This window comes from Psammomys obesus, unplaced genomic scaffold (assembly GCF_907164565.1).
Source record: "Psammomys obesus unplaced genomic scaffold, mPsaObe1.curated_primary_1811, whole genome shotgun sequence".
Taxonomy (NCBI): Eukaryota; Metazoa; Chordata; class Mammalia; order Rodentia; family Muridae; genus Psammomys; species Psammomys obesus.
Genome location: NW_026596109.1, coordinates 11,472,923 through 11,493,327, shown reverse-complemented (window position 1 = coordinate 11,493,327; position 20,405 = coordinate 11,472,923). Strand labels below are relative to the sequence as shown.

The 20,405-nt window shown below is 47.6% G+C and overlaps 1 protein-coding gene across 3 annotated transcripts in view; it reads right to left on the bottom strand.

The window, feature by feature from the left end:
• The window catches only part of Rab3b (RAB3B, member RAS oncogene family), a 58,695-nt gene that overhangs the window by 10,214 nt on the left and 28,076 nt on the right, over positions 1 to 20,405 (bottom strand). For all 3 annotated transcript variants that reach the window (XM_055629095.1, XM_055629094.1, XM_055629093.1), the window contains exons 3-4: positions 4,488 to 4,606; positions 904 to 1,028 (exon numbers count right to left, since the gene is read on the bottom strand). In XM_055629095.1, the coding sequence (XP_055485070.1) occupies positions 904 to 1,028; positions 4,488 to 4,606 (244 nt within the window). The remainder of the gene's footprint in view (positions 1 to 903; positions 1,029 to 4,487; positions 4,607 to 20,405) is intronic.

Here is a 20,405-nt window from a genome sequence, read left to right as displayed (position 1 = left end):
CACACACACACACACACACACACACACACACACACACACACACACACGCTGACCTCCCCAGCAAAGACAGGCACAGGACACTGGAACACGCCTGGGCCTCCAGGCCTCAGTGGAACATGGGAGTTGAGTGCGGGCAGCACTGAGCTGCAAACCAGCTGCACGGTTTTGCCTTTTCGGGTGCTGACTTTTGCCGTGAACTGTGTTTTCGTGAGAGGCATCCGTTTCCGTGAGGAAACGGTGAGAAGAGGCTTATTCCACCCAGCGCTGTGCCCCGGGAGGAGCGTGTGTGTGCCGCTAACACGCTCGCCCGGAACAGCAGGCTTGTTTTTCTGTAGTACGGACGTGCGGCACACAGAACAGACTGTGCTTTGCTCGTTCTCTGTAGTGGTTGCTAGGAAGCCCTAAGACAATACTTTGGCCCACCTCTTGCTGGTTCTGGTGCCCGGAAACTTGCGGCCCGCACATCTATCTGTTCTCTCATCTCCCTCCTACCCTTGCTAAAACTTGCTCCTTTTTTTTTTTTTTTTTTTCATTCCCACACGACAGTTATTTTTAATAATCGATCTCAACTCCTTTCTGGCTAGATCTAGTTTAAAAACAATGTTGACGTATTTAAATTTTATTCATATATTCACTATAAGAAAAAAATACAAATGATGAGTTCCCTAGTATCATGAGCTCAACGTCCATATGTACATGACTTAAATATAGAGCAGTAAACATAGGCACAGAGGAACATTATTTAGAATCACAGCCTACCCTAATGTCACAAATAAAGCCCACTCTTGTTCCGTATTTATGCCACTTCCACGTGTGCACACACGTGCATACACACATGAACACACATGCGCACACACATGAACCACATAAACACAGCACGTTACATCCATGTCATATACATACCGAGCTGCTCTGCAAGGAGCCGGCCCTTCTCAGTTGGGACCACCCTTTCTTCTTCCATGTCACACTTATTTCCCACCAGAATAACCTGTGCGTTGTCCCAGGAGTAGGTCTTAATCTGAGTGGCCCTAAGGAGAGAGAGACAGAGGGAAAGACAGCAATCAGTCATCCCCCACCTTTTCGATTCACCCGCTGGGCTGTTCGGGATCTGGCAGGGATCCTGGAATCGGAGCGCCTCGGAGGGTCTGCTCAGCACTCGCAGGAGATTGGAGATGTTGGCACTCCCTTGGACAGGTCTCCAACTCAGTCGCTTACGGCTTCTTTCAGCCAAGAAGCTTTTAAGTGATGTCAGGGGTGTAGGTATTTAAACTAGATAAACGAACCAGACATCTACAGATGATAAGTTACAAAGAAGTTTACTGTAAAACAGCTCTTTGGTGCACATAGATGTGTAATTTTACCATTCACTAAAAACTGAAGTAAACTGCATCCTGGGATGGATTTGTTGCTTATTTTATGTTTACACAAACAGTCAAATCTTGGCTGAATATTTGGCACTGAAAGACAGCGCTTTTAAATTAAAAAAAAAATTTTTTGAGCAGGGTGTGGTGGTTCATGACTTTAATCCCAGCACTTGGGAGGAAGGGCGGGCAGATCTCTGTGAGTTCGAGCCCGGCATGCTCTACAGAGTGAGTTCTAAGACAGCCAGGACTACATTGACAGACCTTGTCTCAAAAGACCTAAACAACAAAATAAAATTTAAAAAACGGAGTCAGGGGCTAGGGAAATAACTCAGCAGCTAAGAGCACTGGTTGCTCTTGGAGAGGGCCCAGGTTTGGTTCTCAGGGCCTACAAGGTGGCTCATAGCCGTTCATAACTCCAGTTCCTAACTGTAACTCACTCTTTAAGATTTGCTCATGGAGGAGTGGAGAAAGGGCCATCAGAGCTGAGCTTATAGCCACTCCCCCTGCTCCTAGGCACACACATACTCTTTCTGTCTCTGCCTCTGTCTGCCTCCCTGTCTGTCTGTCTCTCTCACTCACCTACCAGTTGCATATAATCCTGCTCCAGCTGCACCTGTCCTTAGGAGATGCAGGTAGTCCCATTCATACAGGACGCCTATCAGACTTGATTTTTGGTTCTTGGTTTGTTTTTTTGTATTTTTGTTTTCTTTGAGATAGAGTATCACTGTAGCCCAGGGTGGACTGGAATTCAGTATGTAGCACAGGTTGGCCTCCAATTCCATGCCCCTCCTGTTTCCAAGATTTCAGATTCGAGCTCTCAGCTCAGTGATGAGATGTTCATTATTGAGACAGGGTCTCTCTGTGTAGTCCAGTCTGGCCCCTAACGCACAGAGATTCTGCTGCCTTAATCTCTCAGATATTTGAGGTGTGAGCTACCACTGTCCAGCTGGATCATGGAATCTTTAAAAGATACTTTTCAATATTTGTTCTTGGCATTTTTAAAAACGTAGACAGGTATATAACTTCTATAATTAGAAAAATTTTAGAAGAACAACATAGGACCCTGCACAGTACACATTTTTGGGGTGCGGGGAACGGGCCCAATTTTCTATCTAACTCTCCCTTCAGGTGTCATGTCCCTTCAGTCCCTGGCCCCTCCACCATGGTATCCCTTTTACCTGCCTGAAGTCTTTCCCAGGGGGCAGGGACAGGCCTCTTCATCTTTGTGATGCCGGCCTCCAGTGGCGAACACAGAAGAGATAGGTTGGCAGTGCCTAAGGCACAGCTTGACTCTGGCCCTACCTGACGTCAACACCCAGTCCAGCTGGACCCTAGCTCCAGCCTGGACAGTTCTGATTCTGTTCCTCAGGCCAGCCCACCACTGGCTTTATCAGTGAAGCCAGTGAAAAGCTGACTGTTCCCTTAAGAGACAGGATTCACTCAGCCAGCAATCGCTGTGAGCTCACAGGAAGCCAGGCTCTGCTCTGGGTACTAGGCTTTGGGTGGCTGGGACCAACTTGCTTGGAAGGCAGACTCACAAGTACATGGGAGAGGGGGACACTCAACCTTCGGGACCCAAACCCGAAGCCAACCTCTGGTCTGTCTTTCACTCTCCCTTTCACCTTCCCCTACACCCCTCCCCCCAGCCTCTCTCAGCTCCCAGATTAGCTACTGAGCTCAGGTTATTCTTAGAAAACCATTACCAGGTGTTAAAATCACTGTGTTCCTGAGGCAAAATGAGCAGGGACTGATGGAGAGAAGGAGAGGGTCATGGCGGACAGGAAAGGAGCAGCATGGTGACAAAGACAGAGCTGGTCACTCCTCCGGAGGCAAGGGGAGACATGGGGAAGGCAGGCAAAGATGGGCAGAAGGGAAATTATAACTGGAAAGACTAAGGAGAAAGAAGAAACCACTGGAGGAAAGGACAGAGAGGGGAGCGGAGGCAAGGTTGGTGCTGGTCAACACTTGCTAGCTCCCTGGCTCACTCAGTCCTCTGCTGCCAAAGAACAGTGTAGGTACAGACACCCCACCTTCTGTCCTCTACTGACTAGGATGCTGGGCCTCGGAGCCTCGTCCTCACATGTCCCCCTTTTCCCTGTGACTGATGCCCCAAGAAGACATCAGGGTCTCAGAGGTTGTTCTCTGGAGTACTGTGACGGTTCCACTGCAAACAGAAGCCCTCTGAACTTGGACTGGATATACTATACTCCAAGCGTGGCCCAGTGATAGAGGTGCTATGTGGGCTATGTAGCCAGAGGGGCCATCCTGAAACAGAACCTGGGAACTAGTTCATTTCTAAATCATGACGTAGACGGTAAAATTCAGTCTAACCCCCAAACACAAAAGCTCCCATGACCTACATTTTTCTTACCTTCTCACCTACCTTCTCATTTTTGCATTTTTTTTTTCTGGAATTCCTTTTGTCCCTCGGGCTAACTCCTGTTTATTCCTCCGAAATTAGCATACCTGTCCTCAACCCCAAGATGCCTTTCCCTGACTCCAGCAGCTGGATCAGAAAGAGTGCCCTGCTGGGTCCCACATCTCTGTTGGTACAGGGTTGATACTGGCCAGTCTTCATCAACTTGACACAAACTAGAGTCATCTGGGAAGAGGGCGCCTCAGCTGAGGAGATAGATGCCTCCATCAGACTGTCTGGTAAGTCTGGGGGAGGATATTTTCTTGACTAATGGCTGATGTGGGAGGACCAGCCCACTGTGGGCGGTGCCACGCCTGGGTAGGTGGTCCTGGAGTGAGCAAGCTGTGGGGAGCAAGGCAGTAAGCTACGGTGGTGTTCCTCAGTGGTCTCTGCTTCAGTTCCTGCCTCAGGTTCCTGCCCTGACTTCTCTCAGTGAGCTGTAAGATGAAATAAACCCTCTTCTCCCCAGGTTACTTTTGGTCAGTGTTTCATCGCAGCAACAAAGAGCAGAGTAGGATGACACCTGTCACGTGACATTTTCATGATCTGACTCCTGGTCTGATTTCTCCTCTCATGTGGGGACATCTTAAAATCAGGAGCTATGACTGATTCACCTGGTTTCCCTTAACACATAGCACAGGCTTAGCACAGGCTAGGTTGTCATGAACAGTCTGGCGAAGGAATTAATGAATGAAGTTGGTATGTACCAGTCCTGGACAGCATTGAAGGACTCCTCGTTGGTGATGTCATACATCAGAATGAAGCCCATGGCCCCACGATAATAGGCTGTGGTGATGGTCCGGTACCGCTCTTGCCCGGCTGTGTCCTGGGTGAGAAAAGGAAAGCAGTGAATAAACTGTAATAAATAATAGTAGTAGTGATAATAATAACCCTATATTCTCCCTTTAATTAGCATATGTGACTGTACGTGATAACAGGTTTTATTATAGGCATCCCCAGTACCTTTCCTGTTCTCCTCCTCTGCTCTTGCTGCTTCCCTTTCTCTTTCTCCACCCACCTAGTTCCATATATATGTATATATATGTATACACAGTATATATGTGTATATATGTGTGTATATAGGTATATGTATGTATACACACACACACACACACACACACACACACACACACGAGTGATGATTTTCATCAGGGTTACTTGTAGGGTCCTGGAAGAGGAACTGTTTGTAGAAGCATGGGCTCTTTATATCAGTGACTAAACCACTAAAACAAATGTCTCTCCCTCCCTCAGCAACCATCAAGTCCCTATGGAAACTCAGGGAGGGGTGGAGCCTCATGGCTTCCCTTCTCCCCAGCCCCCAGCCCCCACTTCGATACCATTATCTGTCCAAAGGTCCTGGTTGGGGAAAGCTCGAGGGCTCTCTTTCCTCTTTTGACAGGATGTTGACAGACCCAATCTTGCGCAACAGCAGGGTGGATGGGATGGCTCAGTGGGTAGGGGCCCTGTCATCGCAGCTGATGACCTGAGTTCAGCTGTCTGGGACCACATGGGATGAGGAAAGAATTGATGCACACAGGTTGTTCCCTGGCCGCCCCGCACACGCGCCATGCGTGAGTGAGAGAGACAGCGTGCTCACACTTACACAAAGCAAAAGTGAGACAGCAATGCCATACTCCAAAGATAACATTCTGCCCCAGTCTACACTTTCCTCAATATAGAAATCCCGTTCAACACTTTCTTATTCTCAACACTTTTGCCAGTTATGAGTCTTTGCAGTTACTACTACTCATCGCAAAAAGAAGCTTCTCTGACCAAAGCTGATGGTGGTGTTAATCTATGAAAATAAATATTTAGGCAGCAATATGATGGATGCATCTTGTCCATTTAGCAAAATAACACTAGGGCCTATGACGTCACTGGTTACAGGCTTTTAACCAGGCTTGAAGTACCAAATATGGACTCCCTCCTCTGACATGAGCCTCAAATCCGATCAAGGAGCAGTTGGCTACTCCTGTGACTGACTTGCCACTATGGCACAGAGAAAATTCGTTTCCTAGCTGGTTGGTAGCCCAGTGCACCTGAGGAAGAGTTCTGATGGTAACTCTCGCCCAACAGCCTGGTACTGTAACAACTAGCTCTCAGGGAAGAAACGTCCCTCTTGGTTCCAGCTTGATTTTTTTCACTCTTGTGACGAAAGCATGAAATGAGCAATAGGGTCTAGTTCTTCTAAGTAACCAGTGGCTGTGGCTAATGCCTGTATTGTGTGGGGAACCGCAGAGGTCTTCCTGACCAGCTACTCACAGGGAAGGGATACTCTGGCCCTGCTGCAGGATCTTTACTTAATAAACTCGTAGTTTCTGGGAACAGCTTCATTCATGTAATGTAAGCATGTAGCATACGTGTGCATGCCTGGTGCCTATGGAGGTCAGAAAAGGGTGCCTGAGGCCAAAGAGAGTGTAGGATCCCCTGGGACAGGAGTTACAGACAGTTGGGAGCTGCCATGTGGGTGCTGGGAATCAAACCCAGGTCCTCCGGAAGAGCAGCCAGAGCTCTTGGTGGCTGGGCCCTCTCTCCAGCCCCTTGATTTGATTGCTTGTTGGCTGACCCATGATCAGTTTTCTTCCGGGTTCTCATCCGCCCTTAGTTTAAGCTGACCCTCTCCTCCTCCCCATCTCTCTGCCTTCCTCTTCGCGCTTAACACCACACTCTGCCCGGAGCTCCGCACTTGCGTTGTTATTTCACAAAGCATTCTACCCTCACCCCTTCTCTCGAGCCCTCTTCTAGCATCCAGGCCTCTGCACATCCTGCCTAAGCTCACACATTTAACAGTTAGCAGGCAGGGTCCATGTATGAGAAAATACATGGATTCCTCTTCTGGCCTTGGGCTACCTCTCTTAATATAATTTTTTTTTGAGTTTTATTCATTTACTACAGATTTCATAATTTCACATTTTTAATGGCCAAACGAAATTTCTTTCCTCTTATTTTCAATAATGATTTCCAGGTCAGGAGAGATGAATTATTAGGTAAAGCCTGACAACCAGAGTTCGAGCCCAGAAGCCCACAGTGTGGAAGAACCAAAATCTTGTCCTCTGGCCTGTGCACTCCCACTGTGGCACACAATGAATGCAATACAGCAATAAATAACAATAAAATTTAGACTTCAAAAAAATACAGAGACTGTAAGTGACTTCTCCAAAGTCATAACAGTGATGACAAAGGTACAGCCCTGAGCCCAGGACTTCTAAGTCCAGTGTGCATGCCACAACACCTCAATCCATGAAAACGCTTTATCTACAAGCATTTGCTGAGCTCCACGCCTGGCAATGATGAGAATAAACAGCAAGGGCAACACGAATTCTAGAGCAGCGCCATTGTACCGAGGAACCAGAAATTTAAGGCCCCGTGGAATACATGTTGGTACTCTTGTTTGACAGGTGAAAAAGCCGTGGTTTGGAGAGATTGTCTTGATAAATGTTAGAACTGGGAACAGAGTCAAGTCTATCTGACTTTACACCTCCACAACATACTCCCAAGCCATGAACTTTGTGTGCCGGAGCAAATGCCATCCCTGTTCTCGGAGAGCCTCGGTAGAGCTTCATAGCGGGGCTAAGACTTTCCACTGAACTAGTCGTTGGCTATAGGAGACAATACGTCACAGATCTATAAAAGTGGGAGAGAGAAAAGTGACTTGAATTCAGCTGGGGGAGAAACAGCATTGCGGAAGTTACAGGAAAGTCGGAAAGCAGAGGTCGCTCTATCTGGGTGGTCTGGACCCTTCGGTAACACGGGATCCCTAAGTCTTAGCAGCTTCAGCACCATGCTGTTGTCCTAGTCCATCTCCGGCACATTCCCGTCACGGCTGGGTGCTCTGCTTTGCATCTTCCTGTGTTCAAGATAAAGACTGACAGAGCAGCTACCGGAGGGAAGACAGCACTGGAGCCGCTCTGGGCTCTCAGAGCTTCCATTTTCCCCATTTCCCTAGGCAATGCACGTCAAGTATCCAAACACAACTTTCAAAGGGGAAGGAAATACAATCCTATCAGATACAGGAGAGGAACAAGAATTGTACAGAAAACAGCATGAAATTCCCACAGGAGGAGTTTGCACAAAGCCCAGGAGCCCCACCTAAAACCATGCAGGCATCCTCTTCCTCTGTGGCCTGGCAAGGCTGCGGCACCAGGAGCAAGGCAGTCCTGAGGAGACTTGACAAGCTATGGGCAGGTCAAGGAACAGGAGAAATCTCCTTTCAGCAACTAGGGAAAGGGGATGAAGGAAGGAGAGAGGGAAGGGGGACTTCGAGGAGTTGAGGGAGGGGGCTTCAATCAGAACATATTGTAAAAAAAAAATAAAGTAATAATTTTTAAAAAGATGTATTTATTTTGTATATACCAGATCTTATTATGGATGGTTGTGAACCACCATGTGGGTTGCTGGGAATTGAACTCAGGACCTCTGGAAGAGCAGCCAGTGCTCTTAACCACTGAGCCATCTCTCCAGTCCCCAATAATAATTTTTTTAAAAAAGAAGAAAAAAAAAAACATGTATGAAGAAGGTACCGGGGCCTTTTCTAAGGAGGTTTTTCCAGGAGAGAGTGAAGGAATAATGAGCCATATAAAGAGGTTTTTTTTAAAATCTTTATTCTGTCTATCTATCTATCTATCCATCTATCCATCCATCTATCTATCTTTCTATCTATCCATCCAGCTATCATATCTATATATCTATTTATCTATCCATCCATCATCTATCTATCTACCTATCACCTATCCATGCATCTATCATATTTATCTATCATATCTATCCATCCATCTATCTATCTATCATCTATCTATCCATCCATTATATCTATCTATCATCTATCTGTCTAGCCATCCATCCATCCATCCATCTATCATCTATTGTGTTTGTATGTGGTGGGGAGGGCATGTGCATGGCACAGCCTATGTGTGAAGGTCAGAGGACAACTCTGAGTTGGTTGTCTCCTTCCAACTGCGGGTTCTGGAGATGGAACTGAGATGGCCAGGCCTGCATAGCAAGAGCTTTTACCCACAAAGCCATCTTAACAGCCCATGGAAGAGTTTTTGCCTGTGAGAGTTCAGGCATTTAAAGAATGATGGGAATCAGGAAATAAGTAGGTGACAGAGCTGGAAAGAACTTTGCATGCTGTATTATGGGGCAAGGGCTTTATCTTGTAGGGCCAGTGTTTTCAGGCAGGAGGTTAATTAGATTAATGGTGTGGCACTAGGATTGGCTAGAGGATTTTGGTAGTGGTCCAGGTAAGATCTGATAAAGCTATTTTAAAGTGAAATTAGCAGGGGCTAGAGAGTTGGGTCAGCGGTCATTGGCTGCTCTTGGAGACGACTTTGGTTCAATTTCCAGCACCCACATGACAGCTCCCAACCATGTAACTCCAGTTCCAGGGAATTGGATGCCTTCTTTTGGCATCAACACACACTTGGCACAAAAACATACATGTAGGCAAAACACCCATACACATTAAAAAGTTACAAAAAAATTAAAAATCTAAAAAACAAAAAGAAAAAGAAGGTATGGTGATAAATCAGCTACGAAGGTATGAAAAACGAAGGCTAGCAAGCCGATGTGATCATGTGTGCCTGTAACCTCAACACATGGGAAGCTGACGAAGGTGGATTAGGAGTCCAAGCCCCACCTGGACCAGTCTTGACTACATCACAAGATCCTGTCTTAAAGAAAGAAGGGTGTGGAGGAGGACGAGGAAGAGGTAGAGAAGGAAGAGAAAGAAGAAAAAGGGCGACAGCTGTTCCCACCAAGACTCAGTTTCTCCGTGCTTTTAGCCACTCGGCTCGGGCCCACATTTGTACAGAGCTTTGTAGCACTTGGGTTACTAAAACAAAACCTTAAGTTAGCATCTTCTCGATCAATAACTCCCTCTCCTATTCACTGAGCAGTCTTTGAACATCTTACTCATCCCAGTCTGCTGAGTATATTACGCCCTCTAGTTCATGAATGAATGAGTGGGCACACACCTAACCCTGGAAACCTAGGTACCAGTGTGAGAAATAATTGCCATATCTACACGAAGCCCCCTCCCCTCCCTCTCTTCCTCCTTCCCCTCCTTCCCTCCCTCCCTCTGTGTATGCATATCTAATAAACACTATTTCAATATTTAACCAGCTTCTCCCAGGCTCTTGCCTCTGCCTCCTGTTTTGAGTCAATTCTACAGGCTCTTGGTAGTCCCAAATTCAACCCCTGAGTCCTGTCTTATAGGAGTAGAATAAAGGCACCTTTCCTGAACTAGGGATCCAGCCAGCTCTGGGCTCCTGAACTGCCCCTAAAATATGTCTGAAAAAGCGTTTAGTTTCATGTCTCTGCCCAGTCCTATGCCTAGTGATCTGGTTGATGCCCAAGTACTTGTAAATCTTATTACGCAGTCACAAATGAGCTTGGACATGGAGTCAGCTTCATCTCTGTATTCTCAGAACCCAGCACGGGGCTACAGATACAGAAGAGTTTCAACTTCTGCTCCTTAAACAAAAAGCACAGGGGTAGGGTTGGAGTTGATGACTCTGTAGTTATAAGTACTCACCACTATTGCAGAGGACCCAGTTCAGTTCCCAGCTTACGATTGTCCATTACTCTGGTGCTAGGGCATCCAACCCCTTTCTCTGGCCTCTGTGGCACATATGTGGTATACAAACATACATGCAAAATGCTCATACACAGCCGGGCTTGGTGGTGCATGCCTTTAATCCCAGCACTCAGGAAGGCAGAGGCAGTTGGATTGCTGTGAGTTTGAAACCAGTCATTGTACAAAGGGAGTCCAGGACAGCCAAGGCTACACAGAGAAACCCTGTGTTGTTGAAAACAAACAAACAAAACAGTCGTATACATAAAATAAAAATAAATAAATCTTTTTTTAAGAAGCACTGGAGTTTTGATACTTGATTGTTTGGGGACAGCATCTCATGTAGCCCAAAATGATTTCAAATTTTCGATGTATCTGAGGTCGACTTTGAACTTTCGATCCTCCTACCCCTACCTTCGGAGTACTGAGATTCAGGCGTGAGCCACCATGCTCAGTTTTAAGCCCTGGTATAACCCAGGGCTTCTCGAATGCTAGGCAAACACTAGCAACTGAACTCTGGCCATGAAAAGCATGGCCTTCGGGTTAGATCTCAGCTCTCCAGTTTAGTATATGACCATGAGGCAGCCCCTTAAATGGTTTCCAAGAGTTGCTGTCTCCTGGTATGTGTGTTCTCTCATAGTCCTCTTCCTGAGCAAACATGGCCTTAACTTCTTCTGTTGTAAAACAGGAATAAAACAACACTTGATTCAAAGGCTTTTTAGAAACCAAGAGAGTCACACACAAAGGGCTGTAGATGTGCTTTAGCTGATTCACTGCCTGCCGAGCATGTCCTCAGCACTGCCCAGCCAGCATGGCGGCGCACACCCATGAGCCCAGCGCTCGGGGAAGTGAAGGCAGGAGGACCAGAAGTTAAAGTCATCCTACACCGAGTCCAGGGCAAGCCTGGGTTACAGGAAACCCTGTCTCAGGAGAAAACGGCTTTAGAAATAGTTCCTGGTACGTTCTAACGACCAGCTGTTATTTTTTCACTTTCCCGGGACTGGCCAGCTCCAGCAGACATGTCTCGAGGCCTATGCCGAATCCCTCTCCATTCAAACTCCTCAGGGCTGACTCCTGTGTGAAAGAGAATGGATGACTCGCAGCTCTGCCTTCCATCACCCATGTGACTGTGGATAGATGGATTATTTCATTTCTAGGAGTCTTAGTTCCTCACATATGGAATAGGGCTTGGGTAATTAAATAAAATGTCTGGCCCATGATAGGCAGCTGAACAGAGGAGCATCCATCATTACTATTTAACTTTTAAATCATTTTATGAATAATTAGCCTTTAGTTTCTTCATCTGCCTGGCTGGAGAAAGAAATGGAGAGATTTGAGAGCCCTTGTTTCAGTGCCCAGCACCCAGGAGGTGACTCACAGCCATCCATGACGCCAGTTCTAGGAAATCAGTGCTCTCTTCTGACCTGCGCAGGCACCAGACACACACACAGGTAAGTACACATAAGTACATGGCTATTTTGCACATTCATACATACAAAACTAAATAATGAATAAATCTAAGGGTCAATTTCCTCATCTTTAAATTGATGGCAATAGTACAAACGTGAGGTGATTGTGTGAAGATGGGGAATAATGTCTACGGAGCCTGGCAGAGCACAGAACCCATGCTGGTGCCCAGAGAAGCTCAGAGCAGCAGCTGCTGATGTTAATGGCGCTGTTGTGATTTCCCGTAAAGAAAAACAAGGTTGGGGACAACCAGGCAGCTCTCACTGCCCAGCGCTAAACGGAAAGTCGCCTAGAGCAGCGCTCCTAAACTTCCATCTTTTATTTTTAAAAATCACGTTGACAAACACTGATTTCATTTGCAGTGGTGAGCGTCAGAAATAGAACCGAAAAGGAGACAGGAAGGAGCAGAGAGAAGGATGACTAGCTCACTGGCTACTTAAGGAAGGGGACCGTGCCATCTGGTCACTTTTAGGCGGTGGACGTTCTGTGAGCTCTCCACATAGGCAAAGCATTGCGCCAGAGAGCAGACACCAGAGCGAGCAAGCTACTGTGCTAGCCCCCAGCGTCCTGGCCAGTGTGGGGGACAGCCGCACACGTGGGCAACGTCTGGGAACCACCAGCATGTGTCAGGTGCTCCCAAAAGGCCGCATTCTGGGTGCCGAGGCTTCCCAGAGCCAATGCATCCGTCTTCCTGGGCACAAGGCTAGAGATCACACACAGAGCTTAAGCGGAATCACACGTGTCCAGCAGCCAGGCCCTTGACTAATGTTTGCTCCAACACAAACCATCTTGGTGGTTCCTCACGCCACCATCCCATGCCACCCTCGTGTGTGCCACACATTTCTGCCCATGCCACATATGCCCTCCCGGCTTTTCACTTAGCTCGATGATCTGGTTGTTAGAGTCTAAAGCCTAAAATGAAACCTCAGGGTTGCTTAATCTACGCCATCACTCAAAAGTATTAGTCTCACATGCACGTTCACGCTGCGCATGCTGGACCCCACCTCCTCCAAGGATGGATGTTTCTGGCCCTCGGAGCGCCTCCTCCACTAGCTGAGCTGAAGTCTGTGCGCCTCACCTGGTTCTCTAGAGACACGGAATAAACGTAACGCTCCGCTCCCATGGCACCTCTCCAAACGTCTAGATCCCCCTGCTTGTCGAACTCTTCGGCTGTATAGGATTTTCCTCTATTATCTCAGCTAAATCCCTGTGAGAAAAGGGTCAGGGTCTCCCTTCCTCTAAAACAGCAGTTCTCAGCCTTCCAAGTGCTCTGACTCCTTAATACAGTTTGCCATTTCGTGGTGACCCCCCCAACCATAAAATTATTTTTGTTGCTACTTCATAAACTGTAATTTTGCTACTGTTATGAGTTGGAATGCAACTATCTGTGCTTCCTGACCGCTGTGAAAGGGTTGTTGGACCACCAGGCTGAGAACCACTGCCCTAAAGAGACAGCTGACGCCTGAAGCAGCACAGATGGGCAATTGTGAAGACAGTTTGTTCTAGGTTATTTTTCCCGTCATTACAGAAACGCTCTAACAAAAGCAGTTTAAGGAAGAGTTTATTCTAGGTCACTGCTCGGGGGTACAGGCCACCATGGAAGAGAAGTCAAGACAGGAGGAGCATGAAGCAGCTGGTCACATCATGTTCTGCTCGGCTCCCTCCCTGCATTTATACAGCCCAGGCTCTCCTATAGTGAGCAGGTCTTTCCATCTCAACAGAATCAGGATAACCCCCTCCCAGCACAACCAGAGGCCTGCTCCCCGGGTGAGTTTAGATTCTGTCCAGCTGACAGTTAACGCTATCACAGGGAATTAAGTAAAACCAGCCTTATCTCTAAGATGCCAGTGCTCTTTTCACAAGGCAATGGCAATGACCTCTCAGTCACCTGAAACAGGACCTTAGCAATGAACAGAACGACCAGAGCCGGGAAGGGAGCTGGAAACCCTGGGAAAGATGCTCAGTCTGACCCTGAAGGAATAGCACTTCTACCTTCAAATCTCTAGAAGGGCCAAGGAGTTTGCTTTCTCCTTTTCACGTTCAAATCTCTGCTGGGGATCGTTTGGTGACAAGATACTAAACAGTGCTTCTTAAGCCTACAGTGTCAGGGGAGATCAGCCTGTATGTGGGTTCCCAAGTGAGACAGGACAGGGGGGCCGTGCGACTGGAGCCTTCCCAGAGCTGTGAGGTTCACTTTTCCTTGAGAGTTTGCTCAGCTCAGTAGAGGAGCCGCCCCGACCATCCTGGCCAGTCGAATGGTCCAGCAGCATGCTGTCTTGGCACGGTGTGAACCTTCTTTGTAGCCACATTCCCACTGTAGTTTCATATTTATTTGTATAATTATGTGAGTGGCGTCTGTCTTCCCTGCCGAGCTGCAAGTGTGTTAAGAGCAGGGTGTCTGCTTTGCTGACTGTCGTGTCTCCAGTGTCTGGCCTGACACCTGCTGGGGTGTTTCGGCGGATCCTGTTGGAAGGGGGGATTTATTGGATGCCCTCAGAGTTCTGGATGGCACTCACGAGGGCCAGGTGGAATTCTAAAATTCAAACCTCATGGCCTTTCTCTGTGTCCAAGGCCTTTCCTGGATCCTGAAAGCCCACAGCTTCTCAAAGGATACAGACCCTCACCTTCTCACTTAGTCTTCCCCTCCAGCCCCTTCTGTCTCATTCCTTGACGGAACAATGAGCTCCAGTTTTGTCTGATTACTTTGTGCTCTTCACACCCCTGGACATTTGCTGGTTCTTGTCTGACCTGTTCCTTTCCTCCATTCTTTTTGTCTGTCTTTTTGTCTTTCTTTCTTTCTTTCGTGGGATAATGGGGTTTGAACTCAAGTTCTCATGTATGCTAGCCAAGTGCTCTCCTCCTGAGCTATCTCCCCAGCACCAAGCCTCTTCCCTTCTATATACAACCTTCTGCAGAAGATTTTTCTGATGCCTGGTGCAGCGGTGCACACCTTTAAACCCAGCACTCGGGAGGTGGAAACAGGAGGATCTCTACATTTCAGAATGGCCAGGGCGACACAGAGAAACCCTGTCTCAGGAAAAAAACAACAAAAAGTTTTCTCTAAATGTTTTATCAAGTTATACAGAGAGAGAGAGAGAAAGAGAGAGACAGACAGACAGACAGACTTTGTTCCCATGTAGAGTGTGGTACCATATCGTTGCATACATTATATTTAGTGGAGTTCCTGGTTTATTTTTTCTGTCTTCTGTTTCAAAGTATGAGCTCCTTGAGTTCAAATCAAATATAGCTAAACCCCAGGCCCTAAACTATAGCACATGGCATGTAGTAGGCATTTAATACGAATGCTGGTGAGTGAACTTGAAGGGATGGCTGGGTACAGAATTAAGAGAACTAATTTAGAAGCCATTTGAAAGAGTATGACACTATCCATGCTGCATTCTCTTTTGTTCCCTGTGTTTCTGACAGAGGCAGGAAAGAGGCCAGCCGGAAGCGGCAGAACTGGCTCCTTACAGAGCTAGTGAGGGGGGCCTCTGGGGACCCGCCCCTGCCTCCTGCCTTGCTTCCCCTACCAGAAGCTTCTCTCTGTCTCTGTCTCTCTATCTCTCACCTTCTTACCTTTCCTCTCTCTCTCCCCTCTTGTCTCTCAGTTCACCTCTCCAAGCAAGTTTAGTGGGCAGAGATGATGAACAGGTAGTGAGGTCTCTGGCTTTGGGCTTCAGACTTCAAGCCTTTTAAGTTTTGCAATATCTAGGAGCTAAGGCATTAGTGGGAACTGTTGGGAAGCTGGGAGCAGAGAGAAGTTTGAAAGAGCCCTGAAGAAACACAGGGCTGAGGAAAGGACCTTTGGGGCTGGTTTGGTGTTGTTGGCAGCATGGACCAAACCCTCCAGTTCATATGTGCTTCTGTTGCTCCATCACACGTGGGTGCCCACGCCACGTGGTCTAGGTGGCCCTCAGAGAACAACCTGCAGAAATATGCCCTCCCTTCCTCCATGTAGGGCCTGAGAATCAAACTCAGGTCTTCAGTCTTAGTAGCAAAGTACCTTTACCTACTGACCTGTCTTGCCAGATCTCATCACTGTGCTTTTGGGCATCCATAGACTACATGTGGGTTTTTGTTTTAGCAACAGCAGAGTGCAGACTCCTAGAGCTAGAAGACCTTCAACTTCCTACGCATTCACTGAGTTTACCCAGTGGAGAGGACCTGTGTGTTTCTACTCTCAGAATCTCAGCACAGTAGAGGAACCCACTATGAACCCATCATGCATAGGGAAATCCTGCAATACACATGATGTCAACACCATTGTTTTTTAGCTGAAAAACAAAAGTTCAGTGACATGAGTGGCTTGGTCTCTGATACGAGGTCCTTTCTTTTCCTTCCTTCCTCCCTCCCTCCCTCCCTCCCTTCTTTCTTTTTCTTTCTTTCTTTTCCAGAGCTGAGGACTGAACCTAGGGCCTTGCACTTTCTAGGCAAGCACTCTACTGCTGAGCTAAATCCCCAACCCAGGAGATTCTTTCAATGGAAAAAACAACAACAACAACAACCCTGACAGATGTGGCTGCTGCTTTGCTATGGGCACCAAACTGTCCCTGAAGCAAGTGAAATACCCAGGCTTCCTCTCACCGTCATCAAAGCGTCTGGCATGTCTTAGATGTTCGGTAAATACATGTAGAACGAGCCAATCGGGGCACCCACGTCAGGGGTTGGCCTCCCCCACCACCTCTACTTCTCATACAGACTGAAAATGGGGCTGTGCCTTGTTATTTCTGTACCTCCAATGCCAACAGCGATGCCTGGAGCCTGGCAGCAAAAACATGACTCCGCAAGGGAAAGAATGAGAGAAGGGAAGATAGTATGACGCCTCACTTACCCTAACTGGCACCCCCAGATCCTAACCCTTTTAAGGAAACCCTTCTGCTTTGTTTCTGTTGCTGACCCTTCCTTTTTATTCCCCCTGTGCAGCTCTGTGCCCTGTATTGGCCCCTGATCCCTTCCCAGTCCCTCACTTTACAGACATAGATGGAAGCTTCCAACTGTCTGCTGAACACCTCCACTCAGCCTGAACGCTTCCAACAGGCACACAGCTAACTGACTACTCATTCTCATCTGTTTCATTTGTAGCTTCTTCATCAAAGACGCCCTTTCAAGCACCCAAATATGCCTGGGCACAAAGCAGGGACTGTAGAGATGTGTGCTGAATAAATCATGACTTGTATGTAACTTCCAGTGTTTCTCATGGACAAATTTAGCTTCAGGCCTGCCGGCTCATTTCATCTCTTACTTCTTTGCCTCCAAATTGACATCAGCATCATTCGCAGCACTCTGAGATGTCTCTCTGAGGAGTCCACTTGACTTGCCACCTGCTGGAGCCTCTGTATGACTCACCCAACTCCCGTTCAAGACAGGAAGATGCAGGGAGAAAAGTGAGGTAGAAGGGGGGCCAGGAGGAAAAAGTCAAATTCAGAACAAGATTACACTCAATATCTCCCGAGGTCATAGCAAGTACACGGAAATGAAGAAAGTCAGGTCTGCTGCAGAGAAATTACAGGTGATAAAAATAGCACTCTGCCAACCAGACCCTCGCAGAAGAGAAACGGTTAATAAAGAGATGGGTCCCACACGTAATCAGGTTAGTGCAATTTGAAGTGAGGGTTTTTGATTGTTTTGACCTACTGAATTCACTAACCTAAAAATAAGACGATATTAGCTGCCCACAAAGGTCACATAAAATAGGAATATCATCACCGGGACTATGAGCAAAGGAGTCATTGTAGCAAAGGTTTCGCACGCAGGGGCGCTCGCTGCAAGGTGATTAAGTAGCGAAAATGACCAGAAGCTGGCAAACACTGAGCCTCGAGGGCCACAGGCTGGGCTGCTTCGGTGGCTGGTTCGGAGCTCCGGGCACAAGCGAAGAACAACACGCGCTGGCGAATGATCAACTAAGGAGTGGCTACGGCGAGTCCTTCCCGGAGAGCACGATGGAAGTATGAAGTGAATGTCCGTCAAGACTTTCTATTGATATTAGCTGTGCTCATGTTATAATGTCAGAAAAAAAAAAAAAAATAGGAAAGGCAGGGCCTAAAACTGAATAGACGGTATGACCTCAACTGTGTTAAAAATTCGTAGATACGGAAGTCGATCGAAACACTAATCAATCATAGGCCGGTGAGATGGCTCAGCAGGAAAGGGAGCTTGCCCCCACAGTGGAGGGGGCGGATCAGCTTCCATAGGTCGTCTTCCGGCTTCCGCCAGTGTGCTCGGCTCATGTCTCCTCCTCTGAAGGTAAACAAACTCAGTAAGATATCAGTGATACTTTCTCTGTGCTTGGCCATCATTTAAAAATATTTTGTGCGTATATAGCGTGTGTGTGCATGTCTGTACACACAGACTGTGAGCAGACGTGTGGCCCAGCCTGTTTACAGTGGTCGGAAGACAATCTTGAATGTGAGTCCCTGTTTGTGTTTCCACGGCATGCCCCAGACAAGCCAGCTGTTGGGTTTCCAGGGGTCTTCTGTCTGTCTCCCATCTCCCAGGAAGAGCACTGGGATTACAAACATTCGCACTACACGTCTGGTTTTCGTGTGGGTTCTGAGGATTTGAACTTGGGTCTTCACATTTGCATGACAAGTGCATTTACCCTTCTCTCTAGCCCTCAGAATATTTTTAATGTGGATATATCACTTTTATAAATAAAAAAATCCCCAGCAAGTGCTGGCCGTTGCTACTGTAGGCATCCGGAGAGAAGGAACTTGGAGAAAAGCGTGGAGGAACAGCTACTAATCGTTGGATGTGGGTGCTGGATCTATACCCGTATCCTTCTTTTTACGGTCACGCACTGCTTACTCTGTCTACTTGATTGTGTGTTTAATTTTCCCACAGTAAGCAGCTAAAAACAACAACAACAAATTGATAAGCCGGAAAGAGCACAAAGATCGGGGCAGAGCACGGGCAGTTCCGCTTTCATGGGGGTCCAAAACCCAAGTTCATCCACTGGCAGATGCTCACTTTTCCACACTTAAGCACACCAGAAGTAGGGGTGTGTCTTACAGTGGCTAGCTAGCATCTTATGTTCTCCGAAGCGAACGATTTAAGGTGCGAAGGAAGCGGCAATCGACGCTGAAGCTAGAGCTCTGAGGTCTCAAAGAGCAGGCCAAGGCGCTGGGACATTGCCCAGAAAAGATCGGCTCACGTGGCTACCGAGGCTGTAATTGGAATTCGGCTGCTTCTGTCAAGTCCACAAGGCGTGGACATGTGGGGGAAGCTCTTGAGCCTCTCCCCCACCCCGTGTCCTCCCATGGGTCCCCATCCTCTTCTGCCTCAAATCTTCCACCTTACTCCCATCTTCCCGAAAGCCATGATCACTACCCCCGCAACAGAACCCCCACGGAACTCATTTCCAGATGGAGAACTCGGGTTATGTACGCTCAGTAGATGAGAGATTCAAATGAGATGCCCGGGGCTTCTGGGATTTAAGTAGAGAGAGAAATCTCGAGGCTGAGATCTCCAACCTGCCCTGAGCTGCACCTTCCCTCTAGTCTCAAATCTTTCTTTGGGGAGTCACCATGGTAGACAAATCCCCTGAGGATCATTTGCATACAGGTGCCAGAGAGGTCTAAAAATAGGATCGACTCTCAGCTCTGGGGAGCAAAAGCCTTAAAATGTGTTTCCCAGGGAAAGAAGGCAGCCATCTCAGAAGGGAGGGAGGACCCTGTCAGAGGCAGCCGGAGAAGGGCTAGGAAACCAGAAATCACAGGCTGTGTCCAGGAGGCGGGGTATGATCTACCCTCATTGCTCATCTGCTTGGTGCACTTGAGAGCGACACCCTCTTCCCTGGACTTTGGGTTCTCCATCTTTAAAATTCGGATATTAGACCGGAGGGTAAAGGCTAGAGCCGATTCTGGCGCCGAGGAATTCCATGCTGGGATTATGTATCCCCAGTCAGGATATAGTTGATTATTACAACCAAATAATAATTGCCAACACGGACTGAGTCCACACTCTCAGGAACTACGGCAGGCAATTTCCAGGTATTATTGCCAAAATAGTCCTCACCAAGAGACCTTTAGCTGAGCAGTAAATCAAAGAGGAAATTCAAGAGTACTTACTAGCTTTCCAAGTTGACAAGAGTTGGGATCAGAGTCTAACCTGTGTTAGTTACGCTGCTGTCCTGGCTATTACCCTGCTACACCTGTGCCTGGCTTTCTATCTTCAGGGCCCAAGAATCACGCCATCCCTTCTCCAAGCTCATCCTTCTGGTTTTTTGCCACCCTCCCTAAGTCCCAACAACCTGTTCTTTTTGTTGTTATTGTTATTGGTGGTTTTGGAGACAGGGTTTCTCTGGGTAGCCTTGACTGTCCTGGACTCTCTTTGTAGACCAGGCTGGCCTCGAACTCACAAAGATCCGCCTGCCTCTGCCTCCCAGAGTTCTGGGATTACAGTGCACCGCCATGCCCGGCTCCTTTTTTTTTTTTTTTTAACGTTTTAAAAATGATTTTCCTTTATTTGTTTATTTAATCAGTTTACAGCCTGATCCCAGCCCCCTTTCTCCTCTCCTCCCAGTCCCACCCTTACGCCCCTCCCCCATTCTCCCCATCTCCTCCTTCTCAAAGAAGGGGAGGACCCCAAG